This window comes from Trachypithecus francoisi, unplaced genomic scaffold, assembly GCF_009764315.1.
Source record: "Trachypithecus francoisi isolate TF-2019V2 unplaced genomic scaffold, Tfra_2.0 Lachesis_group20, whole genome shotgun sequence".
NCBI lineage: Eukaryota > Metazoa > Chordata > Mammalia > Primates > Cercopithecidae > Trachypithecus > Trachypithecus francoisi.
Window position 1 is genome coordinate 4,864,353 of NW_022681466.1, and position 22,385 is coordinate 4,886,737.

General features: G+C 52.8%; 1 protein-coding gene and 1 long non-coding RNA gene across 3 annotated transcripts in view; one reads left to right on the forward strand and one right to left on the reverse strand.

Moving 5' to 3' along the window:
• SDK2 (sidekick cell adhesion molecule 2) overlaps positions 1-22,385 on the reverse strand; it is a 313,739-nt gene that overhangs the window by 178,936 nt on the left and 112,418 nt on the right. For both annotated transcript variants that reach the window (XM_033182024.1, XM_033182023.1), the window contains exon 2: positions 501-660. In XM_033182024.1, the coding sequence (XP_033037915.1) occupies positions 501-660 (160 nt within the window). The remainder of the gene's footprint in view (positions 1-500; positions 661-22,385) is intronic.
• LOC117066623 lies at positions 6,668-11,749 on the forward strand. The gene is made up of 2 exons (XR_004430413.1): positions 6,668-6,775; positions 9,576-11,749. It is a non-coding gene; the product is annotated as an uncharacterized LOC117066623 (long non-coding RNA).

Genomic DNA, 22,385 nt, shown 5'->3' on the forward strand with positions numbered 1-22,385 from the left:
GGAAGTGAAGATAAGCCCAAGAGGCCCTGGGAGGGCCATCTCTGTGTCCCACCGGAATTGCCCACAGATAGAAGATGTCCCCTCCTTCACTGATCCCAGGTTGCTGTAGACCCCACCCCTCCATTGGACCCAGGCCCTTCAACAAGAGTCCCCTGGAGATGGCAGGGTTCGAGAGAGTGAGGTGGGGGCCGCAGTCACAGCCACAGCCACTGTTAGTGCGTCCCTGTGCCCAACGCCACCTCTGCTCCTATGCACCGTGGTTCAGACCATCCTGTCCGGCAGCACCCCTGGTCCACAACTCAGCCATCCTCTGCAGGGATCAGTAGGGTGGAGCCATCTCACCTCGGGGCAGGGCTGCCTTTCCACTCACTTCCAGAACTCCAGGCTCCCAGGAGCCCCGGGCCCCACACTGTCACACAAACCCCCTCCCCACCATGCCGTCTTCAAGGCAGGGCAGTGGCCCTGGCAGCCAGGAGGAAGGGCAGGGAGGTGCAGTTTACCTGTATTCCAGGGAGAACTTGGTCAGCTCCCTGTTGTTGTGGAGCCACTTGAACTCCAGCGGCCAGCTGCCCTCGGCCATGCATGTAAGCACCAGGCGGTTTCCTTCCAGGTGCACCTGTGTCCGTACAGGCTCCGTCTTGAAATACGGGGACACGTCATCTGCAGAAACAGGGAGACAAAGTCGCCAGTGGTCACCTGCTCACCTATGTGACCTGGTCGTTTAGTATCCTAAGGTCCCTAGGCAGATGGAGCAGGTGCAGCCAGGTAATTTGCCCAAGGTCCTGTGGCTGGGAGGGATGTGAACCTGGGTCAGTCTGACTCCAAGGCTTGGTCTTCAGTGTGAGTCCCTGACGTCTGCCAACCAGAGCCCTGCCTCCTTCCTCCCCAGACCACACTGGGCTATTGCCTGCTGCCAGCCCACACTCCAGCACCTTCTATCACTTCCCTCCCAGCATGCACATCCACTCCATCCGCTCTGCTCGTGGGTTCTCCCTCCAGGGCAGGAGGCAAGAGGGGGCACTTTCTGTGGCTCAGCCAAAGGGAATATCAGTGTCACAAGGAGAATAGGGAGGTGGGTTGACATAAGTCGTAGGGGGTAGAGGGTCTCCTGCGTCCTGCTCCCCAAGGCTGGGGGAGGCCCTCAAAGGCATCAATCAGAGTCCATCCAGCAGGGTCCTGTGACCACTGGCTGCCTGCACCTTCCATCCTGGGCCCTGGGCCAGCCTGCCTCTACCTCTCCATTCACTCCCGGATGGCTGCCTGCTTGCCCAGGTGGTGGATGAGGGGCAGAATAGCTGCTTCCCCCTCTCTGCAGTCACCCTCATCCTCTGAGCTGACTCAGCCCCGCAGACCTCCCTGCCCCACCACAGTTCTCTCGACAGAGATGGTGAACTTCGCCCCGGACTCCACAAGACTGCTCAGCTGGCTGCTCCGGATGGAAATGGGGCCTCTGCCCTTCTGGCCAGTGGGGGAGAGGGTGGACGTAAGTGTACACAAGGGAACTGATGGAACAATGCGGTACGGAGGAAAGGGGAGGGGCTCTAATCCATCATGGAGATACCTGCCTTTTTGTGGATAAGGTGGGGCTGGGAGGCAGAAGCCAGCATCTGGTAACAATATCCACAAAGATGACAGCACCTGCTATGTTCCAGGCTGTTCTAGGGTCTCTACTATATGCTCGTGTAATCTTCACAGCAACCTCATGACTAGACAGGATTACAATCTACATTTTGGAGAGGGGACACCAAGGCCTCGAGGGGTTAGAAACCTGCCCAAGGTCACTCAACTGGGCGGGAGGTGCTCAGTCCCACAGACAGCTTCAGAGCTGGAGCACTTGAGCCCACACCTCCCTCCGTGAAGCCAGAACCGGGGCTGGAGGAGAGGACAGATATCAGGGAAGAACCTGCAGATGCCAGAGCTTGTGCCAATGAGCCTTGCATTGGACAGATTCGAGGGAGTGGATTCTAGAAAGCACCACTCAACAGCTCACCTAGTGAGCACCTACTATGTGCCAAGGGCTTGAGGCAGCAGCCGGCAGGGAGTCCAGGCTTGCCAGCCTAACTCCATGTACCTTCCGGTGTGACCACACTGTGCTCAGAGGGGTGGGTTGTAATTAAAGCCGCACAGGCTACTGTTGTCAGGGCAGGCCCTGGGCACCCTGACCTTCAGGCCAGTGGTGGGGGGTCTGTCATCTACAGACCTGTCTATGTTCACTCTACCGCTTCCCAGCGGCGTGCGGTGGACAAGAATTCATTTATCTGAGTCTCTATTTCTCCATCAGTGGACACAGGAAAAGAAACAGCTACCTTCATGTCTAAGGATGGAAAGAAACAGTGATGGTGAAAATGCCGCCTCCGTGCCTGGCCCAGAGTAGATGTTCTGCAACGTTCTTTTCCTTCCTGAACCCTAAAGTACGGTGTCCCCTCAAGGGAAGGGGCTCCACCACCTTCAGTGCTGGCTGATGCCCCAGGTCCATCTTGGTCAGACAGTTAACTTTCCCCTGTGAGCCTGGAGGGTGGAAAATACCAGACAGCCTTCTTTTGGCTTAAGAAATGGAACAAACCAGGCTGGCCATGGTGGCTCATGCTTGTAAGCCCAGTGCTTTGGGAGGCCAAGGTGGGAGGATCGCTTGAGGCCAGGAGTTCAATACCAGCTTGGGTGACATGGTGAGACTCCCTCTTTACCAAAAAAAAAAAAAAAAAAGAAAGCTGGGAGGCTGAGGTGGGTGGATTGCCTGAGCTCAGGAGTAACACGGTGCCTGGGCAATACCGTGAAATCCTGTCTTTACTAAAATACAAAAGAAATTAGCTGGGCATGGTGGCGGGCACCTATAGTTCCAGCTACTTGGGAGGCTGAGGCAGGAGAGTTGCTTAAACCCAGAAGGCGGAGGTTGCAGTGAGCCGAGATCGTGCCACTGCGAGACTCCATCTCTACAAAAAAAAAAAAAAAAAAAAAAGAAGAAGGAAAGAAAGACCAAGTAAAAGAAATGGAACAAACCAACCAAAAAGAGGAAGGGGCTAGGAAGGGGGCAGTTTATAACTGGAAGGGAGCGGACCCAGGTGATAGCAGGCTGTGGCTGGGTACAGCGGGCCTTCTCCTGCACCCCAGGCTGGAGCATAAGGAAGGCCCGGAGCCCGGGACCTGGGTCTATCCTCTCACCATCAGATGTGCCCAGTACTGGACGTCCTGGTCTTTGGTCAGGTTGAGCCCTTGTTTCCAGGACTCACTGGGTTCAGGTAGAGATTCACAACTTAACAGAAGCCATCATGTACATGTGGGGCCCCAGTCAGCTGGCCCTGCTGCACAGCACCCCCACACCTTGCACCCCCCAGGTCCGAGGGCTCAGTCTTATCTGCGGTAGGTTGGGAGGCTTTTCCTTCAACTCCCAGCCTGGCTGCTACTAACCCTTATTGTGGGGACCCCAGAGGGGCAGACCTGAGGGTGGCCTCAGGGTGGCTCAGAGTGCAGGTGCTGGCAGGAGGCTGCTTTCAACTGCTCCCTCTACGTTTGTCTGACTGCTGATGCTTCATTTTTTTTTTTTTAGAGACAGGGTCTCGTTCTGTTGCCCAGGCCACAGTGCAATGGCATGATCTTGGCTCACTGCAGCCTCGACCTCTGGGGCTCAGGTGATCCCTCTACCTCAGCCTCCTGAGTAGCTGAGATCACAGGCATGCACTACCAGCTAACTTTTGTATTTTTAGTAGAGATGGGGTTTCGCCATGCTGGCCAGGCTGGTCTCGAACTCCTGACCTCCCGGATCTGCCTGCCTTGGCCTCCCAAACTGCTGGGATTACAGGCGTGAGCCACCATGCCCAGCTTGCTAATGTTTCAATCACGCATCTCTCCCTGCTCATTCAAGCACATCTTTCCGTTGCACTCAACAAGGGTCAGGTGAATGCAGCATCTTAAAAACAGTTGAGAATATGCTTCTTTCTGAGTGTGGACTTGGAGGTGTGACTAACACTGCTGGTCCCTTCCAGGGGCGCTTGTGCCTCCAGGGTCTTCAACCACCTCTGGTCAGGTGGTGAGGAGGTTGGAGAGGCTGGTGGGCACCCATTTGCCAAGGAAAAAGACCCACTGCCCGCCACCCGCCTGGCAGCAGTCAGCTCTGCTCTCAGCTTAACAAATGGGCACATTCTTACTTCAAAGGCACATTCATATTCTCCAGCAGCTTTCAAGAGCCCTTTGAATCGCGCTTTTAAAAACCCTCTGTTCATTGCTGTCATCACTCGTTTGTTTTAAAACAATAACGACCCAGCCCCTGGGTGATTAAATCCCTTCCATGTGGGGCTGACTCAGAGCCAGAAGAGTCAGAAAGGCTGGGCAGTGTGTGTGTCTGCATGCACACATGTGCATATGTGTGAGCACACACACACTGCGCCCAGACGCCCTCGCCTCTGTAAACCTGCTCACTGGGCAATTTCCTCCCAGGTCTGCGTTTGCCAGTTCATTCTTCAAGCGCTCCCGGGGGTGCCAGCCTGCAGCAGAATGACTTTTGCTTGGATGGGTTGATTCCAGAGGCTGCTGGAGATAATGACTCTGGGAAGGAAGAGAGGAAAGGGGAGGCCTTTCCCTGAGAATCTGCTGGGTACCAGGCCCTGGGTTGGGGACCCCACATTCCTCACCTCCTGTTGTCCTTACAAGGCTTCTCTCCCCAAGCTCCTGCGGTAAAGTCACCCCCTCCCGAAAGACCCCCTGCCCTCTGGATACAGGGATCCTGATCCTGGGAGGGACGCCCTACCTAGGACTCAGAGCAGTGACAGCTGATTTTCCTCAGGACCTGCCTCGTCTGAAAGCAAGAGATGGCAGGGGGCTGGCAGGGTGTGTGCTGTAGGAAGAATGACAGACTGAGGGGAAGATGCTGCTGGGATAACAGAACATGTGGATGTGTCTATGTGTGCATATGTATGTATGTGTGTGCATGTGTGTGTGTGTGCAGGTGTGTCTGCATGTATGCCCATGTGTGGACATTCACATACCTGTGAATGTCAATGTGTGTGTCAGTGCACATCTGTGTGTGCAAGCCTGTGTGTTCAAGTACGTGTGTCTGTGGTCTATTTCTGTGTGCACATATCTGTGTGTGTGTGTATGTGTTTATGTGCAGGGATGGATTTCTGTGCTGTGAATGCTCAGGAGGGTAATACAAATCAGTGACCTTGGGAAAGTCACTTAACCTCTTTGTACTTTATTTTCCTTAGCCATAAATTGGGAATATGTTTGCTTTGAAGATTAAATACATTAATAAATATATAGCGCTTAGAACTGAACCTGGCATGTGCTAGGAGGGGTGGCTATTAATACTATTGATCATATATAAAGATGGACAGATTAGCCCAGAGAGAAGAGCTCATATCCTGTTGGCAGCTGCCAGTGGCTCCCCTCAGCCTTAGTACTAGGATGGTACAGTATACAACCTATGCAACTGTATGCAACAGCCCTTTTAGCCACTCTCCCTGTGGAAAAGGGGATAATTGAGAAGGAAGAAGGATTGTGGATAGAAAGAATCGATGTTATAAAGATGTCATTCTCTTAAACTTTTCACTTCAAACACACACACATACACACATGAAGGAATTTTTTTAAGTAGACAAAGTGATTCTAAAGTTCACATAAAAACAACAACCATGAAAGAATAGCCAAACAAATTCTGAAAAAGTATAGCAAACAGAGGAAACCAGCATAGACATTTAAATACATTACAAAGCGGCAATAATTAAAACAGTGCCTTCTTATAAAATAGACTGATAAAGAAATTGTCCAGGAGTCTAGAAATAGACCCAAATACATATGAGAAAATTTAATGTATGATGAAAGTAGAATTTCAAATCAGTGGCTAATAGACCAATTATTCAATAAATGGTTTTGAAACAGCTAGGGAACCATTTGGGGATAAAAAAATAAAGTTAAATCTCTTTCTGGCACTTTTACCTCAAAATAAATGCTAGAAGGATCAATGTTTTAAACATAAAAAATGAAATTCTAAAAGACCTAGAAAAAAAATCAGAGATTTAAAAATATACAGTCTTGGCAAAGCAAAGTACTCGCCAAGTACTTTCTAAGTACTATGCAAGCTCCAAAAGGTCATAAAACAGATTGATACCTTCAACTACACAGAAATTCTGCCTGGAAAAAGAAAAAACCTCATAAACAAAAAGAAGCGACAAATGACAAACTGGGGAAAGATATTTGCAACTCTTATCATGGGCAAAGAGCTAATTTTCCTGATATAGAAATGTTCCCACAAATCAACAAGAAAAAGATTAACAAACCAATAGAAAAATGGGCAAAGGATATGAAGTTCGCAGAAAAGAATTACAAATGCCCCTGGAACTCACACAAAGATGCTCAGCCTCATGATAAGAGAAAGGAAAACTAAAATTCAGTAAGATACCATTTTTCCCCCATCACATCGGCCAAGATGTAAAAGTGTGATATTCTGGGCTGGTGAATTTGTAGAGCAACAGGCACCCTCGCAGACAGCTTTGCGGGACTGTAGCTTGGTACGCCCTCTACGGAGAGCAATTTGGCAATGCTATCAAAGCTAAAAATGCACACATCCTCCAATTCGCCAACTCTTCAAGGAATTCACCCTCCACAGACTCACTTGTGCATGTGTGAAATGACAGCACTTCAGAGTCTCTTGGTTTGTAACAGCAAAAGCTTGGAAATGGCCTGAATGCCTATCAAGAGGGCACTGGTTAAAGAAACGATTGTCCCTCCAAACAACAGAATTCTGTGCAGCAGACAGCGTCTGAGCGATCTTTGAGAACTACTGGTAAATGACAAAAACAAGAAAAGGGCAGATAAGCTCAGGCATGGAATAGGGTGGATAATCTGCTACCGTTTACATAGAAGCTTTTCTTCTTCAAGTATAAAAATCAATTTGTTTGTGTTGGCACAGGCTTTTTCTAGTGGCTCCATGAAAAATGGATCCTAGAGACACTTGAGGGAGATCTGGGTGCCCAGGGACTTGGGTTGGGGGACTAGCTTTTCACTCTATACCTTTGTGTAACATTTATATTGCAGACCACGGGTATGAATTACTTATCTATGATCAGATATATGTATATATGTGCATACATGTATGTAAGTGTGCAGGGTGAGCCATTCACAGGGTGATCCCATTGATGACAGGGAAGAGGACAGACCCTCTGTGTGTCATGTAGGCATGTCACATAGCTCAGGGGTCCCGGACCAGCAGAGCCTGAGATGCTTAAATGGAGAGCTGGCCTTCAGAGGCCAGCAAGAGGCCTCAGCCTGGGGCTTCCTTGTAATTTCCCATAACAGGTCAAGGGTCGCTGATTGCCATCTTCCCTTGATATTCGCACTAAATACCCCCATTGTCCTCCCTAGGCTCCAGGCTAAATGGCCCCATACAGAAGCCAATCTCAACTTCAACTTTTCCCCTCCTCTGCAAAATAATGTCATCTTTCTCTGGAGTCCCCAGGCTGTGTCCATCTCACTGTTGGGGGGATTTGACTTCCCAGCCAGCCCAGCCCTGGGAACCGCACCTCCCATGGAGCCATTCTGCTGGGAATGGGTTGGTGGGTGGAGGAAGCGGGTGATGGCTTCTACCAGCCACCTCATTGGCCAAGTGATGTCCATCTGCCCTCCAGAACAAGCTGCAGGGAGTACCAAGCCTGGACAAACTCCCTTCCCAGCTCTGAAACATGCAGAAACCTCTCTCTTTTTGCAGCTTCTTCTCAGGCATGGAATAAGGGCTCAGTCATCATGAGCTTCCCTGGAATGCTTGGGAACAGGGTGGGAGCTGGGATTTCTACACTTGCAAACTTTTCCCCCACCATCTCCTAGTCTTGGCCCCACCGCCATGTCCTGGATTGATTACCACGGCCTCCTAATGGGTGCCGGGGTAGAAACCTGTGGTCTTTACCCTTGACGGGCCACAGACCTGAGCAGGACGAACCCTGGGTCAGAGGGAGCAGGGGCTCAGGGTGGGCTGCTCTCACCAAACCTCACTTTTCTCCAAACTTCTAGTCTTGCTGCTGCCTTTATTCCATACTAGCCATGGAACTTTCTATCCATGAAGCACTTTATGTCCATCATCTCAGTTAAGAGGCCTGAGTTCATCTCAAGGAAACCACTATCATTGTCCCCATTTTACATAGGAGAAAATCGACACTCAGAAAGGTTCTGTAATTGGACTCTGCCACATTGACATAAACCCAGATCTGGCAGGTTCCAGAGCTCTGGATCTTGCTACCATTAGCATAAGACTTCCCAAAGCTGTCTCACCCTTCATACCCCAACCTGTAGCACCAGGGGTGGTGAGAGGGACGGGGAACATTCAAGGAGGTTGGTGGCCTCTCTCAGGGAACTGGTTTCCACTGCACAAGCAGAGGCCATGCAGCATTCCTACTTCAGCCTGCGATGTCCCAGCCCCAGAGCCAGATCCTGGGGTGAGGGCGAGACAGGCGGCCCAGCTGGGAATGAGTCCTGGAAATTAGCTAGAAGGATAAGGTGGCAGAATGTCCCAGGAGAGACTGGTCTGCCCAGGGGGTGAGAGTTTCAGGTGGATGAGCTAAGAAAGTGCAGGGAGAGAAGCCTGGAAATGGAGGTCAAATAGCACAGAAGACGAATGCAGGCAGGCGTGGGAGCCGAGTAAAATAAGGCAGAGGCCAAAGCCTTGGAGGCTTCTTGGGAAGAAGGGGCTAAGCTGGGGGAACCCACCCCGCAGCCCTGCTCCCAAGGAACCACCTTTTCAAGAATCTGGCTTGAAGATCCCAGTGGGAGAAGATAAATTGGGTTTACATCCCATTTCCATGCTAACTAAAGTTTGACCTCATACAGATTCGCCTCCTGGGCCTTACCTGTCGCATCAGTGAAACAGACGGAAACCCCTGCCCCAGAGGTTGCAGGAGGATCAGATGAGCTAATGTGTGTGAGGTTGGAGCCACAGTGCTTAAAGCCTCAGGGGTGCCCCTTTCTGCCACACAAACCGTTGGGGGTGGCCACATAGGAAGGAGATGGGGAAAGAGGGGCAGGGCTGTTACGATCATCCCAGCTGTTTCCTTCTTCTCAGAACCATCCCCTCTAAGCAGCCCACAGTCTCCTGAAGGTCTTACATCTGAGGCTTCCAAATTCAGCCCCCTCAAGGCCATTCCAAGCTGGCTCAAAAATTGGGTCTTGCCTGGGCTGGCTCATAAGGTTTTGAGCAGGGTCAGGACTGGTAGAGACAGCTGGAGCCTGGGGAGGGAGTGCAAACGCTTACGTGGACTGGTCCCACAGCGTTGGTCAAACCCAGGTGGGAGACGGTACTGGACAGAGTGCTGAGGGCCCAGGAGGAGGCTGCTGTGGTCCTGTTCAGCCCCTGCCCTCCAGAATCAATGTCTGCACGTCATACACCGCAGCAGGCAGGGCAGGGACTCTCTAGCTGCCTATAAAGGCTGCAGGGCCCAGGGCTCCCTTCCCTCTCCCAGCCCCATGCCTGGCAAGGCCTCCTGCTCCTGCCTCCCCAGCCAGGGCCCCACAGCACCCTAGCCCCCTTCCCTTGGATTCCCTCCTCCTCCCTTCTCCCACAAATGAGATGCTAATTTATGCCCCTCCCTGTCTCCTAGCAGATGCCTGGCCCAGCTCCGGCCCCGGTGCCGCCTGCATGCCAAGTGCTTCATTAGCCAGGAAAGAAGACTCTCGCCCTCCTTCGTCTAATCCTTGCCAGTGACCTTCAGGAGCCAGGCACCTTCTGACGTCGGGGGCCTGGGACGGTGCAATCATCAATTACGCCGCGGCCTCCGCAGCTGTTCCCAAATGGATTTCTTGCTCAGAGAAGCGTGTTCGAAAAGCATCTAATGGAACGGATCATCAATTTGTTTGAATACACATCTAATCTGATTAGGGGGGCACTGGCCACCAGGGCAGCTAGTACAACTGAGCCTTGACATGGCCTCAGGGAATCGTAAGTGGGATGGCGGGACCAGCCTGGGGAAGGAGGGTTGTGTGCCCTGGGCCTGCCACTGAGCCCTCCTTGAGCTCAGCCCATGGTACGTTCAGCCAAAAAAGTCACAGAGAAAAGCAGAACACGTCACACAGATGCTAGGAGAGCTGGGCCCATGCCTCCTATTTTTCTATAGCCCTGGCACTGGGCACAGAGCCTGGGACAAAGAAGATGCTTGGGAAATATGTGGCGGATGAATGGCAATAAGACCCAGCATGGAAGCCAAGGGATGTTCATAAAGTACCTCCGGGAAAAGACGAGGTGATGCCTGTATTGGGTTGAATATGTCTCCCCCAAATTCAGGTCCTTCCCAGAACCTCAGAATGTGACCTGATTTGGAAATCGAGTCTTTGGAGATGTAGTTTGTGAAGATGAGGTCACGCTGGAGTAGGATGGGCCTTCCGTGACTGGTATCTTTGTAGGAGGAGAAGAAACCTAGGGACAGAGACTCACAAGGAGAAGACGGGCGCCAAGTAAAGACAGAGGCAGGGACTGAAGCGATGCATCTACCAGCCAGGGAATGCCAAGGACTGCCGGGAGCCACCAGGTAGGCCTAGGATGGGGGCAGGACGGAGCCTCCCATTGAGCCTGCAGAAGGAGCATACTCCTGTCACCTTGATTTCAGACTTCTGGCCTCCAGAACTGTGAGAGAATAGATTTCTGTTGTTTAAAGCCACCCAGCTTATAGTACTTTGTCATGGCAGCCCCAGGAAACTCACACGATGCCTACAGGAAGCTTTGTCCATCATTCCACAGAAGGCAGCCTGGCAGAGAACCTGAAGGGAGCCCAAGCCCTGCCTCGCTGGACGTAGCTGGTCCTTCCCAGACACACCCCGTGCGCCTTGCCCCAGGGCCTTTGCTAGTGCCGCTGTCTTCCCTGGAGAGCCCTTTCTTTCCTTCTTTACCAGGAAAACGTCGGTGTTCAATCCATGTTAGTTCCTGTCCAGCACCCCTTCAAAGCTGTAATGCTTCTCCAGATGTCCTCCTCGGACTCCTGAGATCGCCTCCCTCCCAGCATGCTTGGTGATTCCCATGCTATGTCCCCCACTGCTGGGCACACTGGGGCCCCCTCATCTCCCTAGTCCCAGAGCCTGGCAATGGCCTGGCATACAGAAGAGCCCAGATCCATGATAAAGTAGGCAAGTGAACTTGCTGTGGACCAGCAGGTTCCCTCCCTTCTTGGGAGCAGACCAGACTGGAGATCACAAAGTTCCCTTCCAACCCTGACATTATAAGAGCAGAGTAGCTCTCTGGGGGATGACCTTAATGGGCCCTGGAATGGGACCACCTAGGTTCAAACCCAGTGGACTCTGCCACCCACAAGCTGTGTGTCCCTGGGCATCACTCTGTAATTCTGCTGCACCTCTCCTGAAAAACAGGGATAGCAGTGCCTACCTCACAGCCTATGGAAAGGGGTAAGGGCTTCGACCAGTGCCTGGTACAGAGAAAGAGCCCTTGAAAAGGAGGCTGTTATTATTTCTCATCTTGGCTTGGTGTAGCCTCTGCAAGTCCATCTCATAGCCGGGGCCTCCTGTTTGAACCACACAGGTAAACAGAGCCAAAGCACCTCCAAGCTTGCATGGAAAAAAAGACGGTTTTCATTTCCAATAGGTTTATTTTGCAATTAACAGAGGGGAAGGGAGCTCTTTCTTACATTTCCCTTGGAGGGTTCAGAGATTAAACTTATACCATTGATTAGAATGTTTTGGCCTCACAGTTCTATTATCATTTTAGTGCATTCAGATTCATTTGAGCTATAAAAAGCGGTGATAACAAAATGTTCACAAACTCCTGGAATTCCTCCCAAGCCCGATGGTGCTACGTGGACCACAATCCTCTTCCCCTCAGGGACCCCGAGGCAGGACAGAATGCTTGGAGCAATTCTCCAATTTTATAGCTGAGACTTGAGACCTCCTAGAAATTGATCAATGGCCTGGCCGGCCTGGGTTGCTTCATGAGACTTGGCTCTGCCTCACCTCTGTCACTCTTCTCACAGGTGACTTTCTCCACCATGAAGGTACCACTCTTCTGCCCATCCCCTAAGCCTGTGGACTCTGGTGACAGAGAGACACTGGCTTCCCACAGGTCTGCAGGAGCCCAGAGCAAGGACTTAGAGGACCAGGGATGTTTCCAAGAACCCACAGCCTGGGGGTCTCCAATGTCTACCTCCTTGGTCAGTGATGACGCTACCAGATGCAGGGCACAGAAGGCTGTGCCGTGAGGAAGGGACCAGCACCCCAGAGCTCTGGCTGGCATGCTTCCCAGGGGCAGCCACTGTTCCTCCTCTTGCCCACCCTTGGAGAAGAGCCATCATCTAAAAGGAGGGAGAGATGGAAGTGGGGGGAAGATGGGAGTTAGGGGTGGTGGCTCTGACTTAACACCAGCCTTGGTTTCCCAATATTGAATGAAGAGGGCTGAGCTGGACAGCGAGTGTCCTTAGGGGCTTGACCTCACCACCCCCAGATGGGGCCTTTCTGTCCAATTTCAGGGGCTTCTCCTCAATTTCCTGGCTTCAGGTCAAGGCTGCTCAGCCCAGGGACAAGAAAGAAAGGTGGGTATTTTTTAAAGGCCTACTCCACACTGAGCTCCTCATGTTTACCCATTTAATCCTCCCAGCTTCCTTGGGGGAGTGCTGTGAGGACTTCCCTTTTATTTCTGTCATCTGAAGCTCAGAGGAGAGAGGTACCCAGTCACACGTGTGTCAGTGGCCAAGCTGGGTTTGAACCCATAGCTGCCTGCCTCCATGTAAGGCCTCTGACCTCCCCTCCGTCCAGGCTGTGTTTGGAGCCCAGGAACGGATTCCGAAGCTGGGCCCCGCAGGGAAGGAAAAACAAAGCGCGAGTCGCTCTCCGCACGGAGGCTGAGAGGCGGAGCCCCCGCTGAAGAAGAACACACATTCATCAGGCTGGTGACCCCGGTGTACCGGCGCTTTGTGGCGTGTAACAAAGACTGCCGAGCAGAAAATTGGAGTTCAATTTGCCGTCCATCCTGCGCGCAGTGCTCAGCCCATTCTAGTCCCTGGCAGGCACCTCTGCGTTTTATCATAAATAATAACACCACGCGGCTCTGTGGCCCTTTCCGCAGTTACAGTCCCCGAGCAATTTACAAGCCAGATTATACACAGAAGCCTGCACATGCCTGCCAGCTGGCACACACCACACACATGTGGCCTCCTCCCCAGTCACTCCCAGGGGCCCACGGCCACCCTGGTGTCACCCACCTGGGGCTACACCCGATCGGGAGGGAAGCAGGCCCTTGTCCACCCCTGGATGCTGGGCTCTGCTCCTGCCCCGGTCACCTTCCTTATCCCTTTTACTGGCTCTCATGGTTGGCAGAGAACCCATGAGGTCTGGTGGCCCTCTGCCTCCTGCTGGGCCAAGGTTAAGGCCACTGCCCCTCTCTTTCTTTTCATTTTAGAAGGAGCTTCTGGACCCCCTCCCTTCTGATCAGCAGTGGCCCTTTGTCTCTACCACAGGCAGCCCCGTCTCTCCTCAGAACTTATTGGTGTGGTGGGGGACACAAAAGCAGCAACAGAGACCCACAAGTTCAACCTCTCACTTCACAGATGAGACCCCCAGGGCCCAGAGAGGTGCAGCAGCTCCCCTGGGGACTCTGCATCAGCTGCTGAGCTGAGACCAAAGCTCAGGACCACCAGCGTCCAGTCCACTACACAGCGGAGCCCTGTGAAGGGAGGTCCACAAAAGTCTAGGGCAGACTGGGCGGCTCCCTCTGAGCATCTAGAAACTTCCCCAGAGACAGGAGCTTCAGGCAGGGCCTGGAGGGGCTCCAGCCGCAGCTCCTTCCCCCTCTTGCCATCAAGCTAAATAAGAGGTCAACTATTGTATGATGCCATTTATATGAGATATCCGGAGTAGGCAGATCCATAGAGACAGGGCTCAGATTGGTGACTGGCAGGTGGTTGGGAGAAAGGGGAATGGGGAGTGACTGTTAGCGGGCACAGGTTTCCTTCTGGGGTGATGAGACTGTTCTGGAACTCAGTGGTGGTTGTACATCATTGTGAATGTACTAAGTGCCACTGAATAGCTCACTGTAGCCTTGCTCTCCCAGGCTCAAGTGATCCTCCCACTTCAGCCTCCCGAGTAGCTGGAACCACAGGCGCGTGCCACCATGCTCAGCTAATTTTTTATATTTTTAGTAAAGATGAGGTTTCAACATATTGCCCAGGCTGGTCTTGAACTCTTAGACTCAAGTAATCTACCCATCTCGGCCTCCCAAAGTGTTGGGATTAAGGCATGAGTCCAGTCTTAAAATGGCTAATTTCATGTCATGCAAATCTTACCTTCAGCAAAAAAAAATTAAAAACATTCAATGGATGCCAGGTGGTGCGTGCCCTCCTACTTCCCCTCCTGTCCCTGCCAGCCCCGTGCAGTCCTTGGGAAGAAGACTATAAAGCAACTCCAGGTGCTGTGCTCCTTCCTGTGCTAAGCCATCATCTGGCTCCTGCCTTCCTGCCTCCCGCCCTTGCCCTGCCTGTACTCAGGAGCTTCTCGCATGTGTGGGCTCAGGCGCTGGGTCTCCTCTGGGTTCTGGAGGGTGGGGATGCATTTCCAATCGCTCTCAAGTTTGCAGGCCATTTGCAATGACAGAGGCCTTGGCTTTGCTAGTGGATGGGAGTCGTGGGGGGCAGGGGTGAGCCCCACCTCCGCATTTACAGACTGCTCGAGACAGAGTCAACACCTGTTTTCTGAGCCACAGTCTCCTGGTGTGTACCAGGGAGTCCTGTGACACCTCCCTTGCTGGGTTTTTTTAGGATTCAATGCCATAGAACTGGAGAAAAACCCAGGGGACACCATGCCTGGCTGAGGGCTTGGCATACAGAGATCACAGGAACCAGGCAGGTGCCAGGCCTCGTGCTGATGCGTCCAGTGTATTTTCTTATTTGCACCACACAGCAATGCTGTGCACTCAGAACTATTCACGGCCTCACTTTACAGAGGAGGGCACTGAGGCTTGAAGAGTTGAGTGACTCCCAAGGTTACATAATGGAAGGTTCATTTTCTTGCTCCTTCCACAAGCCCAGTGTCATCAAAGACCAACCCAGTGTGCAACTCTGAGCGCCCCAGAGAGAGAAGGCAGGGCTTAGCTCTGGCGGAGTTCCAGGGTGGGTGGATGGGCTGCCCCAAAGGCAGGGAGGAGTGACGCTGTGCCGACCCATGCCCCAGGCTGCAGCCACCTCTGCTGCCCACCTCATCCTGGCCTGGCTGCCTTTGCTCGTGTGCTGGTGGCAGGTGGCATTCCCAGACAATAGCCTGGCCGCCTGCTTGGGGAAACAGAGGAGTCTGCTGAAGTGGGGCTGTTGGTGGTGGGGAGGGACAGGAGGCAGACCCCCACATGCCAGGGGACTGTATTCATTATCCTTGCCTGGGAACCAGCCGGGGTTCTCTGCCGCCTCTGCTCTTCTGCTTTGAAAACGCATAGCCCATCTGTGGTACAGGAAAGGTTGCTAAACCGACATCTGCAGGAGAAGGTGATGGTATCTGGACTCTGCTACCATCTCCTGATGGTTATCCACCCAGGGAGGTCAGCAGCTCCCCTTGCTTCTCTTGCTCAATGTCATGTCCCCAGATCTAATCAGCACCACCCCACCCACCCCCGCTCCTCTCTGGAGGAACCTGGGGCCAGCAGCTGATACCAGGGAAGAGGAGAGAGACAGAAGCAAGAGGAGAGAGACAGAAACACAAGGAAATTCACACTAATGAGAGAGCAGGCTGGGCTCACCCTGAGCATCTCCGTGGTGCCCAGGTTCACATTCAAATGGAGTTTGTGTCTCTGTCTCTGGTCCCCAGCTCCTCTTGCAGGTGGGATGAGCGGGAAGAGGCAGCTGAGGCTGGACATTGGGGAAAGCCCTGGGCTGGAGGCCAGGCCCTGTCCCAGCTATGGCTGCCCCAGCTTCTTAGCTTCTCTAGTGGGAAGCATGGTGGAGCTCATCCAGCCTAAACTCTCTTTCTGGCAGATGGGAAAACTGACGTAGAAGAGACCAAGGGAGGATCAGAGCTAGATTTTCGGATACCACGTCACTCTGTCTTACTTGATAGCTCTTGGCCTCATTTTTTCCATCTGTTAAATGGACATGAAAGTTTCACAGTCATCCACTGTCCCCTTCCAAGTCTAGGCTCTGCAATTGGGCTGTTTTGAGGATGTCTGGTTATGCCAGGAGAGCCTCTTTTCCCCGAGAGAGACCAAACTTCCCTTCTTGATGGGGGAAGGGCTGGTGCTGCTGAATGCTCTTCATGGATATCTACTCTACCCCATATTCAGGGCTGAATTTGTTGAAGTCCTAACCCTGGATACCCATGATTGTGGTCTTATTTACTGTAGAAGTGGTTTTTGCAGATGTAATCAAGTTAAGATGAGGTCATGAGAGGGGCCTGTAATCCCACATGACTGATGAAACAGACACACAGGAGAAGATGGCCACGTGAAGACAGGTGAAGATGGGAGCAATGTAGCTGCCAGCACGGGAACACCAGCACGGCTAGCAGCCCCGGAAACCAGAAGAGGCAAGGATGGGACTTCCCTTACAGACTGCAGAGGGAGCGTGGCCCTGCTGGCACTTTGATTTCAGCCTACTGGCCTCCACAACCGTGCGACAAGAAATTTCTGTTGTCTGAAGCCACCCAGTTATAGCACTTTGTTATAGCAGCAAATGGAACCACCCTTGCACCTGCACCCCCCAAATAACAGGCCAGCACTGCGTGGAGCCCCTTTCTCTATGCAGTGTCCAGACGCTGCCCCAGCAGAAGTGAGGCCCCTCTTGTATGCTCACATGTCCGTCACGACAGCCCTAAACTTCTGATAGCCTTACTGGACCTGGCACATCTTGGTCACTTCTGTACCGTCAGTCCTTAATCTGGTGTCTTCCACAGAATAGGAGCTCAGTGGACACTGAGCAAGGGAATGAATGAAAGGGATTTTCTCGTCTCCAGGCTCTGTGATCATCCCTTACCTGCCCCTGCATCCCGCTGACCTATCACTTATCATTCCTACTGGCCACTTCTCCATGTTTGGGCCTCCATTTGCCCTCCCTGACCCCAGAACCACGTCATGACAGCTGCTCTGCAGTTGGGCCTGAGCTCGGCCAATGGTGACTGATGACATTCTGCGCAGCAGGGACCCTCGGACAGCAGGATTGGCATGTTGGCGGGAGACACGGTGTGATTGATAGCCCTATGTGTTGATAGGTCCTTTCCAACCCCTTCCCCAGAGGCTGGCGCTTTCTGGGAAGGAGACCAACATGGCCCCCCCTCCTCCGCCAATCACCCTTCTTTTTCTGTTGCCTCCCCTCTTTCCTGGAACTAAAACTCTTGCCTTCCCCTGGTTGGCTGTGGATAAAGGGATGTTTAGTGTTCTCGGGCTCAGGCAGAGAATGAGGGGCTCCTTGGATTCCCCTTTTTCCTGCCAGGACACCCTCATCCAGACAGAGTGACGTGAGAGTCACATACCTACTGTGCCCTCTTCCCTCTAGCATGACTGGAACAGGGGCCCTCCTTCCCAGGGCCTCTGTCTGCGGTCACGAGGGCCAGGCACCTCTGTACTCTCTGTGTGTGATCCCTGAGCCCAGATAGCACGACTGTCCCATTGCACAGATGAGAACACCGATGCTCAAAGACATGAAGTGACGTCACCCAGGTTACACACATGGTCCGTGTAGACTCTGGGATTGGAATGCCAAGTTCTCCATCTCCAAAGCCCGCGTTCCTTCCACTGCAATGCATGAGGTGGGTTGGAAAGGCAACGGAGCCATCACTGGGTGCTCCCTCCTCAACCACGCAGACGACTCACGCAGGCGCAAGCGTTCCATCTCCCCTCTGAGCACATCGTTCCCATGGACATGGGCTGCCTGGGATTGCCTGGGAAAGGCCAAATCATCACATGCATCCCATGGGTGAGGCCGTGGATGGCTGTCCAAGACCCACCTTCCTAGGCCTGTGTGGCCCTGGGCAGCCAGGCTACTTCTTTGGGCCTCGTTCCCTTTAGGGCATGATGAGGCTCGTCTCTGCCCACCCCTCCCCAGGGCACCAAGGAGTAAGCGAGAGCTGGCCTTTGAGGCAAGAAGCCCGGAGAACCATGGGTCTCGTCCCCAGCTGTGTGAGACCCCAAGACAGGCTCTCCATGGGGAACTGACACAGGGAGAGGGAGGGCCCCAGAAGCAGCCCTCAAGGGGGCGAAAGTCAGGAGGGTCCTGGAGATCTTTGCTCACTCTAGCCAGGCCAGGGGCATACCGGGCAGGAGAGCAGGCTGGGAGCTAGGCTTTGGCAATGGACAAAGCCAGCATGGGAAAGGGAGAGTTTACAGGAAGGCGACAAGTTACCAGAAAGGACAATAAATTAATATAATAGGGCTGCTTGGCTGGTGACAGGGAATAAAACACATGGTCCAAAAGAGCCCCATGTGAGATTGTCAACAGGATGAACGAGAAGGGAAGAGGGAAACCGGTGAAAGAATGGGAACCGGAGGCTCACTGAGCAGCCTGTGGGAGGTGGCAAGGCGGCTGTCCTCACTGCACCACCACCTCCTCTGCCTCTTCTCAGATCAATGTTGGGACCAGAGGCTTCTCTCCAAACAGCCCCGCAGGATGCCATCCCCATCCTAGAACTCATTCCCTCCCTTTTGCACTGGCTCCCCCATCCCCACCTACCCAAGAAGGATGCCCGTACCTTGCCCCCTAGATTTCAGTGCCCTTGACTCCCATCCCATGCAAATACCCTCGGCTCCTAGCCATAATGCAGAATGTGCATTTCAACCATTCATTCGTTCACTCAAAGGTCAATTCATTCATTCAGCAAATGCTTTCTGAGCACCTACTATGTGCCAGGAGATGTCAGAGGGAGCAAGAAGGCAACCTCTGCCTCAAGGAGCTCCCAGGCTCACAGGGGAGACGGATGAGCCACTTGGCAGTGGGACAAGCGCACGACAGAGCGAAGCACTTGATACATCAGGCTGCCGCGGAGGCACAGCTTACAGGGCCGTAATGGCCCTGGGGAAGGTGTCTCCAATGAGCATCCTAAATGGCACGAGCCAGGCGGGGCAGTTGGGAACACTCACAGGCAGATGGTGTCATTTGTGAAAAGCCAGGATGCGTGCGAGGAGCGGTGGCTTCTAGGAACTTTAGCTATTTCAGCACGATGGGGCTGGAGGGTGCGGGGCTGGGGGCTGCAAGGTGGGAGGAGATGCGGCCGGCCAGCACAGGGGCCGCAAGAGCAGGCCTAGGTGAGATGACTCTGATCCAAGCCCTGGCTTTGCAAATTAGGACCTGCATGACCTTGGGCCAGTCAGGTAACTTCTTTGATCTGGTTCCTCTTTGAGGAGAAGACAAGGGGGTCGGAATAATATATTAATATCTGCTTCAGAGGAGAAAATGCAGATGTATCTCGCAGCTTGGCTTCTGGGTTTTGAATGAATCAATGAATGAATGGTGAGGATCACAGTCCTAGGCTTATAAATTATATCTAGGTGCTTGGATGTCATCTGTGGGCGGTGGGGAGGCACTGGAGATTTTGAGCGTGTGTGTGTGTACGTGTATGTGTGCGTGTGTGTGTGCATATGTGTGTATGTGTGTCCTGAGGGCTTGTTTGGGTGGCAGGATCAGCCCAAGGCCCCACAAACCCACTTATGTCTCCATCTCCAGCCTTTCTTAGAGGACAGTCACGTGCAGTGTGAGGAAAGATGAAGTTGAGGATGGTCCTGAATGATCTTTGATGAATATGCAATGAAGGACCCTCAATTCCTCAACACAGAGGATCTCAAAGTCATGACCCGTCTTGTCAACCTTTCCTGCTCAGTGAACACCAGTTACAGGCCAGGCCCTGGCAACACAAAGAGGTGCAGACATGGCCCTGCCTGGAGGCCTTCAGAAGCTGGTCTGAGAGATAGGATTCACACTGTGAAGGATGACTAATGGTGTGAGGCATCACTGGACATGGGTTCACTATGGATACAGGAGCCAGGCGGATGGGCACTTGGGCAAGAGTGGGGCCACTGAGGACTGATGGGGCAGTCAGGGGAGCTCCAGGGAGGAAGGGGACTCTGCGAGTCATTTGCTCACTGATCAATCCAATGGCATTGGACTACCACTCTGCGCAGGGGGAAGGGAGCAGGATGATGTAGTCTTTGAGTTCATGGAGCTTAGCATCTACCAAGAAATGGAACGTTAAGCAGGGACTGCAAGAGTGGGGGAAGGAGTGTGGATGGTGTGCAGGTGGCAATGGGAACGCATAATGCAAAGGAGAAACCTCTCGAAAAGGTCACCCTTATGGCAGACAGAAGCCAGGCAGAGGGAACAGCAGGGTAGGGAGTTTGGAGGGAAAGACAGCCTGGCCCATTCACATCTGGCTCAGAACTGGAGGGGGCCTCTTGTGGTTGGAGTCGTAATGGCAAGAAGAGGGAACAGGAGAAGAATGCGTGGGACCTGCACTGGCCTCATTAGTGAGCCACATCCAGGCTCCAGGGCTTTATCCTAATGCCAATAAGAAGGCCCTGAAATGACATTGCCAGCCTGGCAGCTTTCTGCACCCCTCCTGGCAGTGCAGAGGAGTGTGGATGGAAGGAGGTAGGAGTGCAGGCTGAGAGTCTAGTTTGGAGGCTGCTGTTGTAAGACTCCTGGGCAGAGACGATCTCCGGGGGAGAAATACCTCCTTTGGTGGACTTCGTTTTCTTCTCCGTCCTGTGGGGAAACTGTTCCCTGTCCAGAAGAAAAATGATGCTGAGGGGAGAGGAGGTGGCTTTTCACTTGGACTCTGGTGCTGACGATGGGGGTGGTGAGAAGAATGGGGATTGTGGAGCTGTTTCGGAGGTGGAATCAACAAGATCTGTGTTAGATTGGAGGGCGGGGGTTGTCTGAGGGAGAGGGAAGCATCAGCAGTGAGGGCGAGGTGACCGAGATGGAAACACCGCAGCTGGTTTGGGGAGAAGATGCCAGGTCCAGTTTCGGGCATGTTGTGGCCAGCTGGTTATCCAGGTGGAATGTTCAGGTGCTAGCCAGGCCTGGACCCCAGAGAAGAGGTGTGGAGCCATCAGTTAGCACTTATAGGGGAACTGGAACGGCACATGTTTCAAAATTCCCAGAGAGAAAGGGGTGAGTGAAGAGGCAGTCTTTGCTGAGTACATCTCCAAAGTCTCCCTGGCTTCTTTTCCCATACCGGGTTCCTCAGCCCCATTCCTAGTCTGTGCAGGTGCAGTGAAAAAGAAGCAATGTGTATGAAGAGCTTGCAATGTGCCAGGTTGTCCCAGGTGATGCACCAAATCCACATGAAAGTCCTTCAAGGTCACTACCACTTCTCCAACAGATGGGGAAGCAGTGACGCAGTGAGGCTGAGGATCAGCCCACGGTCACCTGGGAGTGAGCAGCAGAGGGATTCACACTTGGGGCTGGTCAAGTCCTTGGCTGGGGCCGGTCAAGTCCTTGGTTGGGGCCGGTCAAGTCCTTGGCTCCAGCTCTCGTCCCAAGGCGACCTACTGCCTCACTAAGCCTCAGGTGAACAGGGAGAGCTGCTTGCTCCTTGTTCTCCACTGTGTTCTCCCAAGCCAGGGACTGAGGCCTTCTACTCCTCCATCTATCTCCTGCTCTCTGTTGACTCTTTGACACTGCAGGGTCGCCATCCAGTACAGCAGATCAATCTCTCTATGGCTCATCTGCTTCCACTGCATTTATCCCCTGATGGTCGAAGCTTTTATTTCTGGGTGAGAGGAGCGTCCCCTGGCCATCCCCAGGCACAGATAACTTATGGACCAATCAATACACCCATTACCCTTTGGACCACGGCACTGACACAGGTGCAAGGAGCCGGGGGAGCAGGCCTCACCCCTGCATCTCTGCCATCCTTGAGGTCCCTGAGCTCTGCCCAGCTTCTGCAGCTCCTTCTGGGGGCTCTCATGGGGTTTTCTCATTGTTGCCCCCTCTTCTGTCTTTCTTGAGCCCTCTTATACCATTTTGGCTACCTGAGCCTTCTATAAATACTTCCTTTAGGGGCTTATCTTTCTTTTCTGTCATATGAGGAAACTATTTCCTTGTCCAGAAGAAAGATGATTCTGGGGAGAGGGGAGGTGGTTTCGTTTGTAAGGAGCGAAAAACATGCCTGAGTGGGAACTGGGAAGTCCTACAGTCAGTACCGAGGATGGGGGCGGCTGAGGGAGGACCAGGCTGGAAAATGGAGATTTCACTTGGGTCTGCCTCTACCACTGGGGGCTGGGAGACTTTGGAAAGGCCACCTTATACCTCTTTGCCTCAATTTTCTCACCTGAAAATGGAGGTAGCATCGTCAGTATGAAGAGTGGAATGATTATTAAACAAGGCAGGCTAGGATGCTGTCTTGTTAATAAACCATAGCCAAATTAGGTCAGGGCACTGGGTGGAGTAGTGTTCCCCAAAATTCATTTCCACTTGGAACCTCCGAATGGGACCTTAATTTGGAAA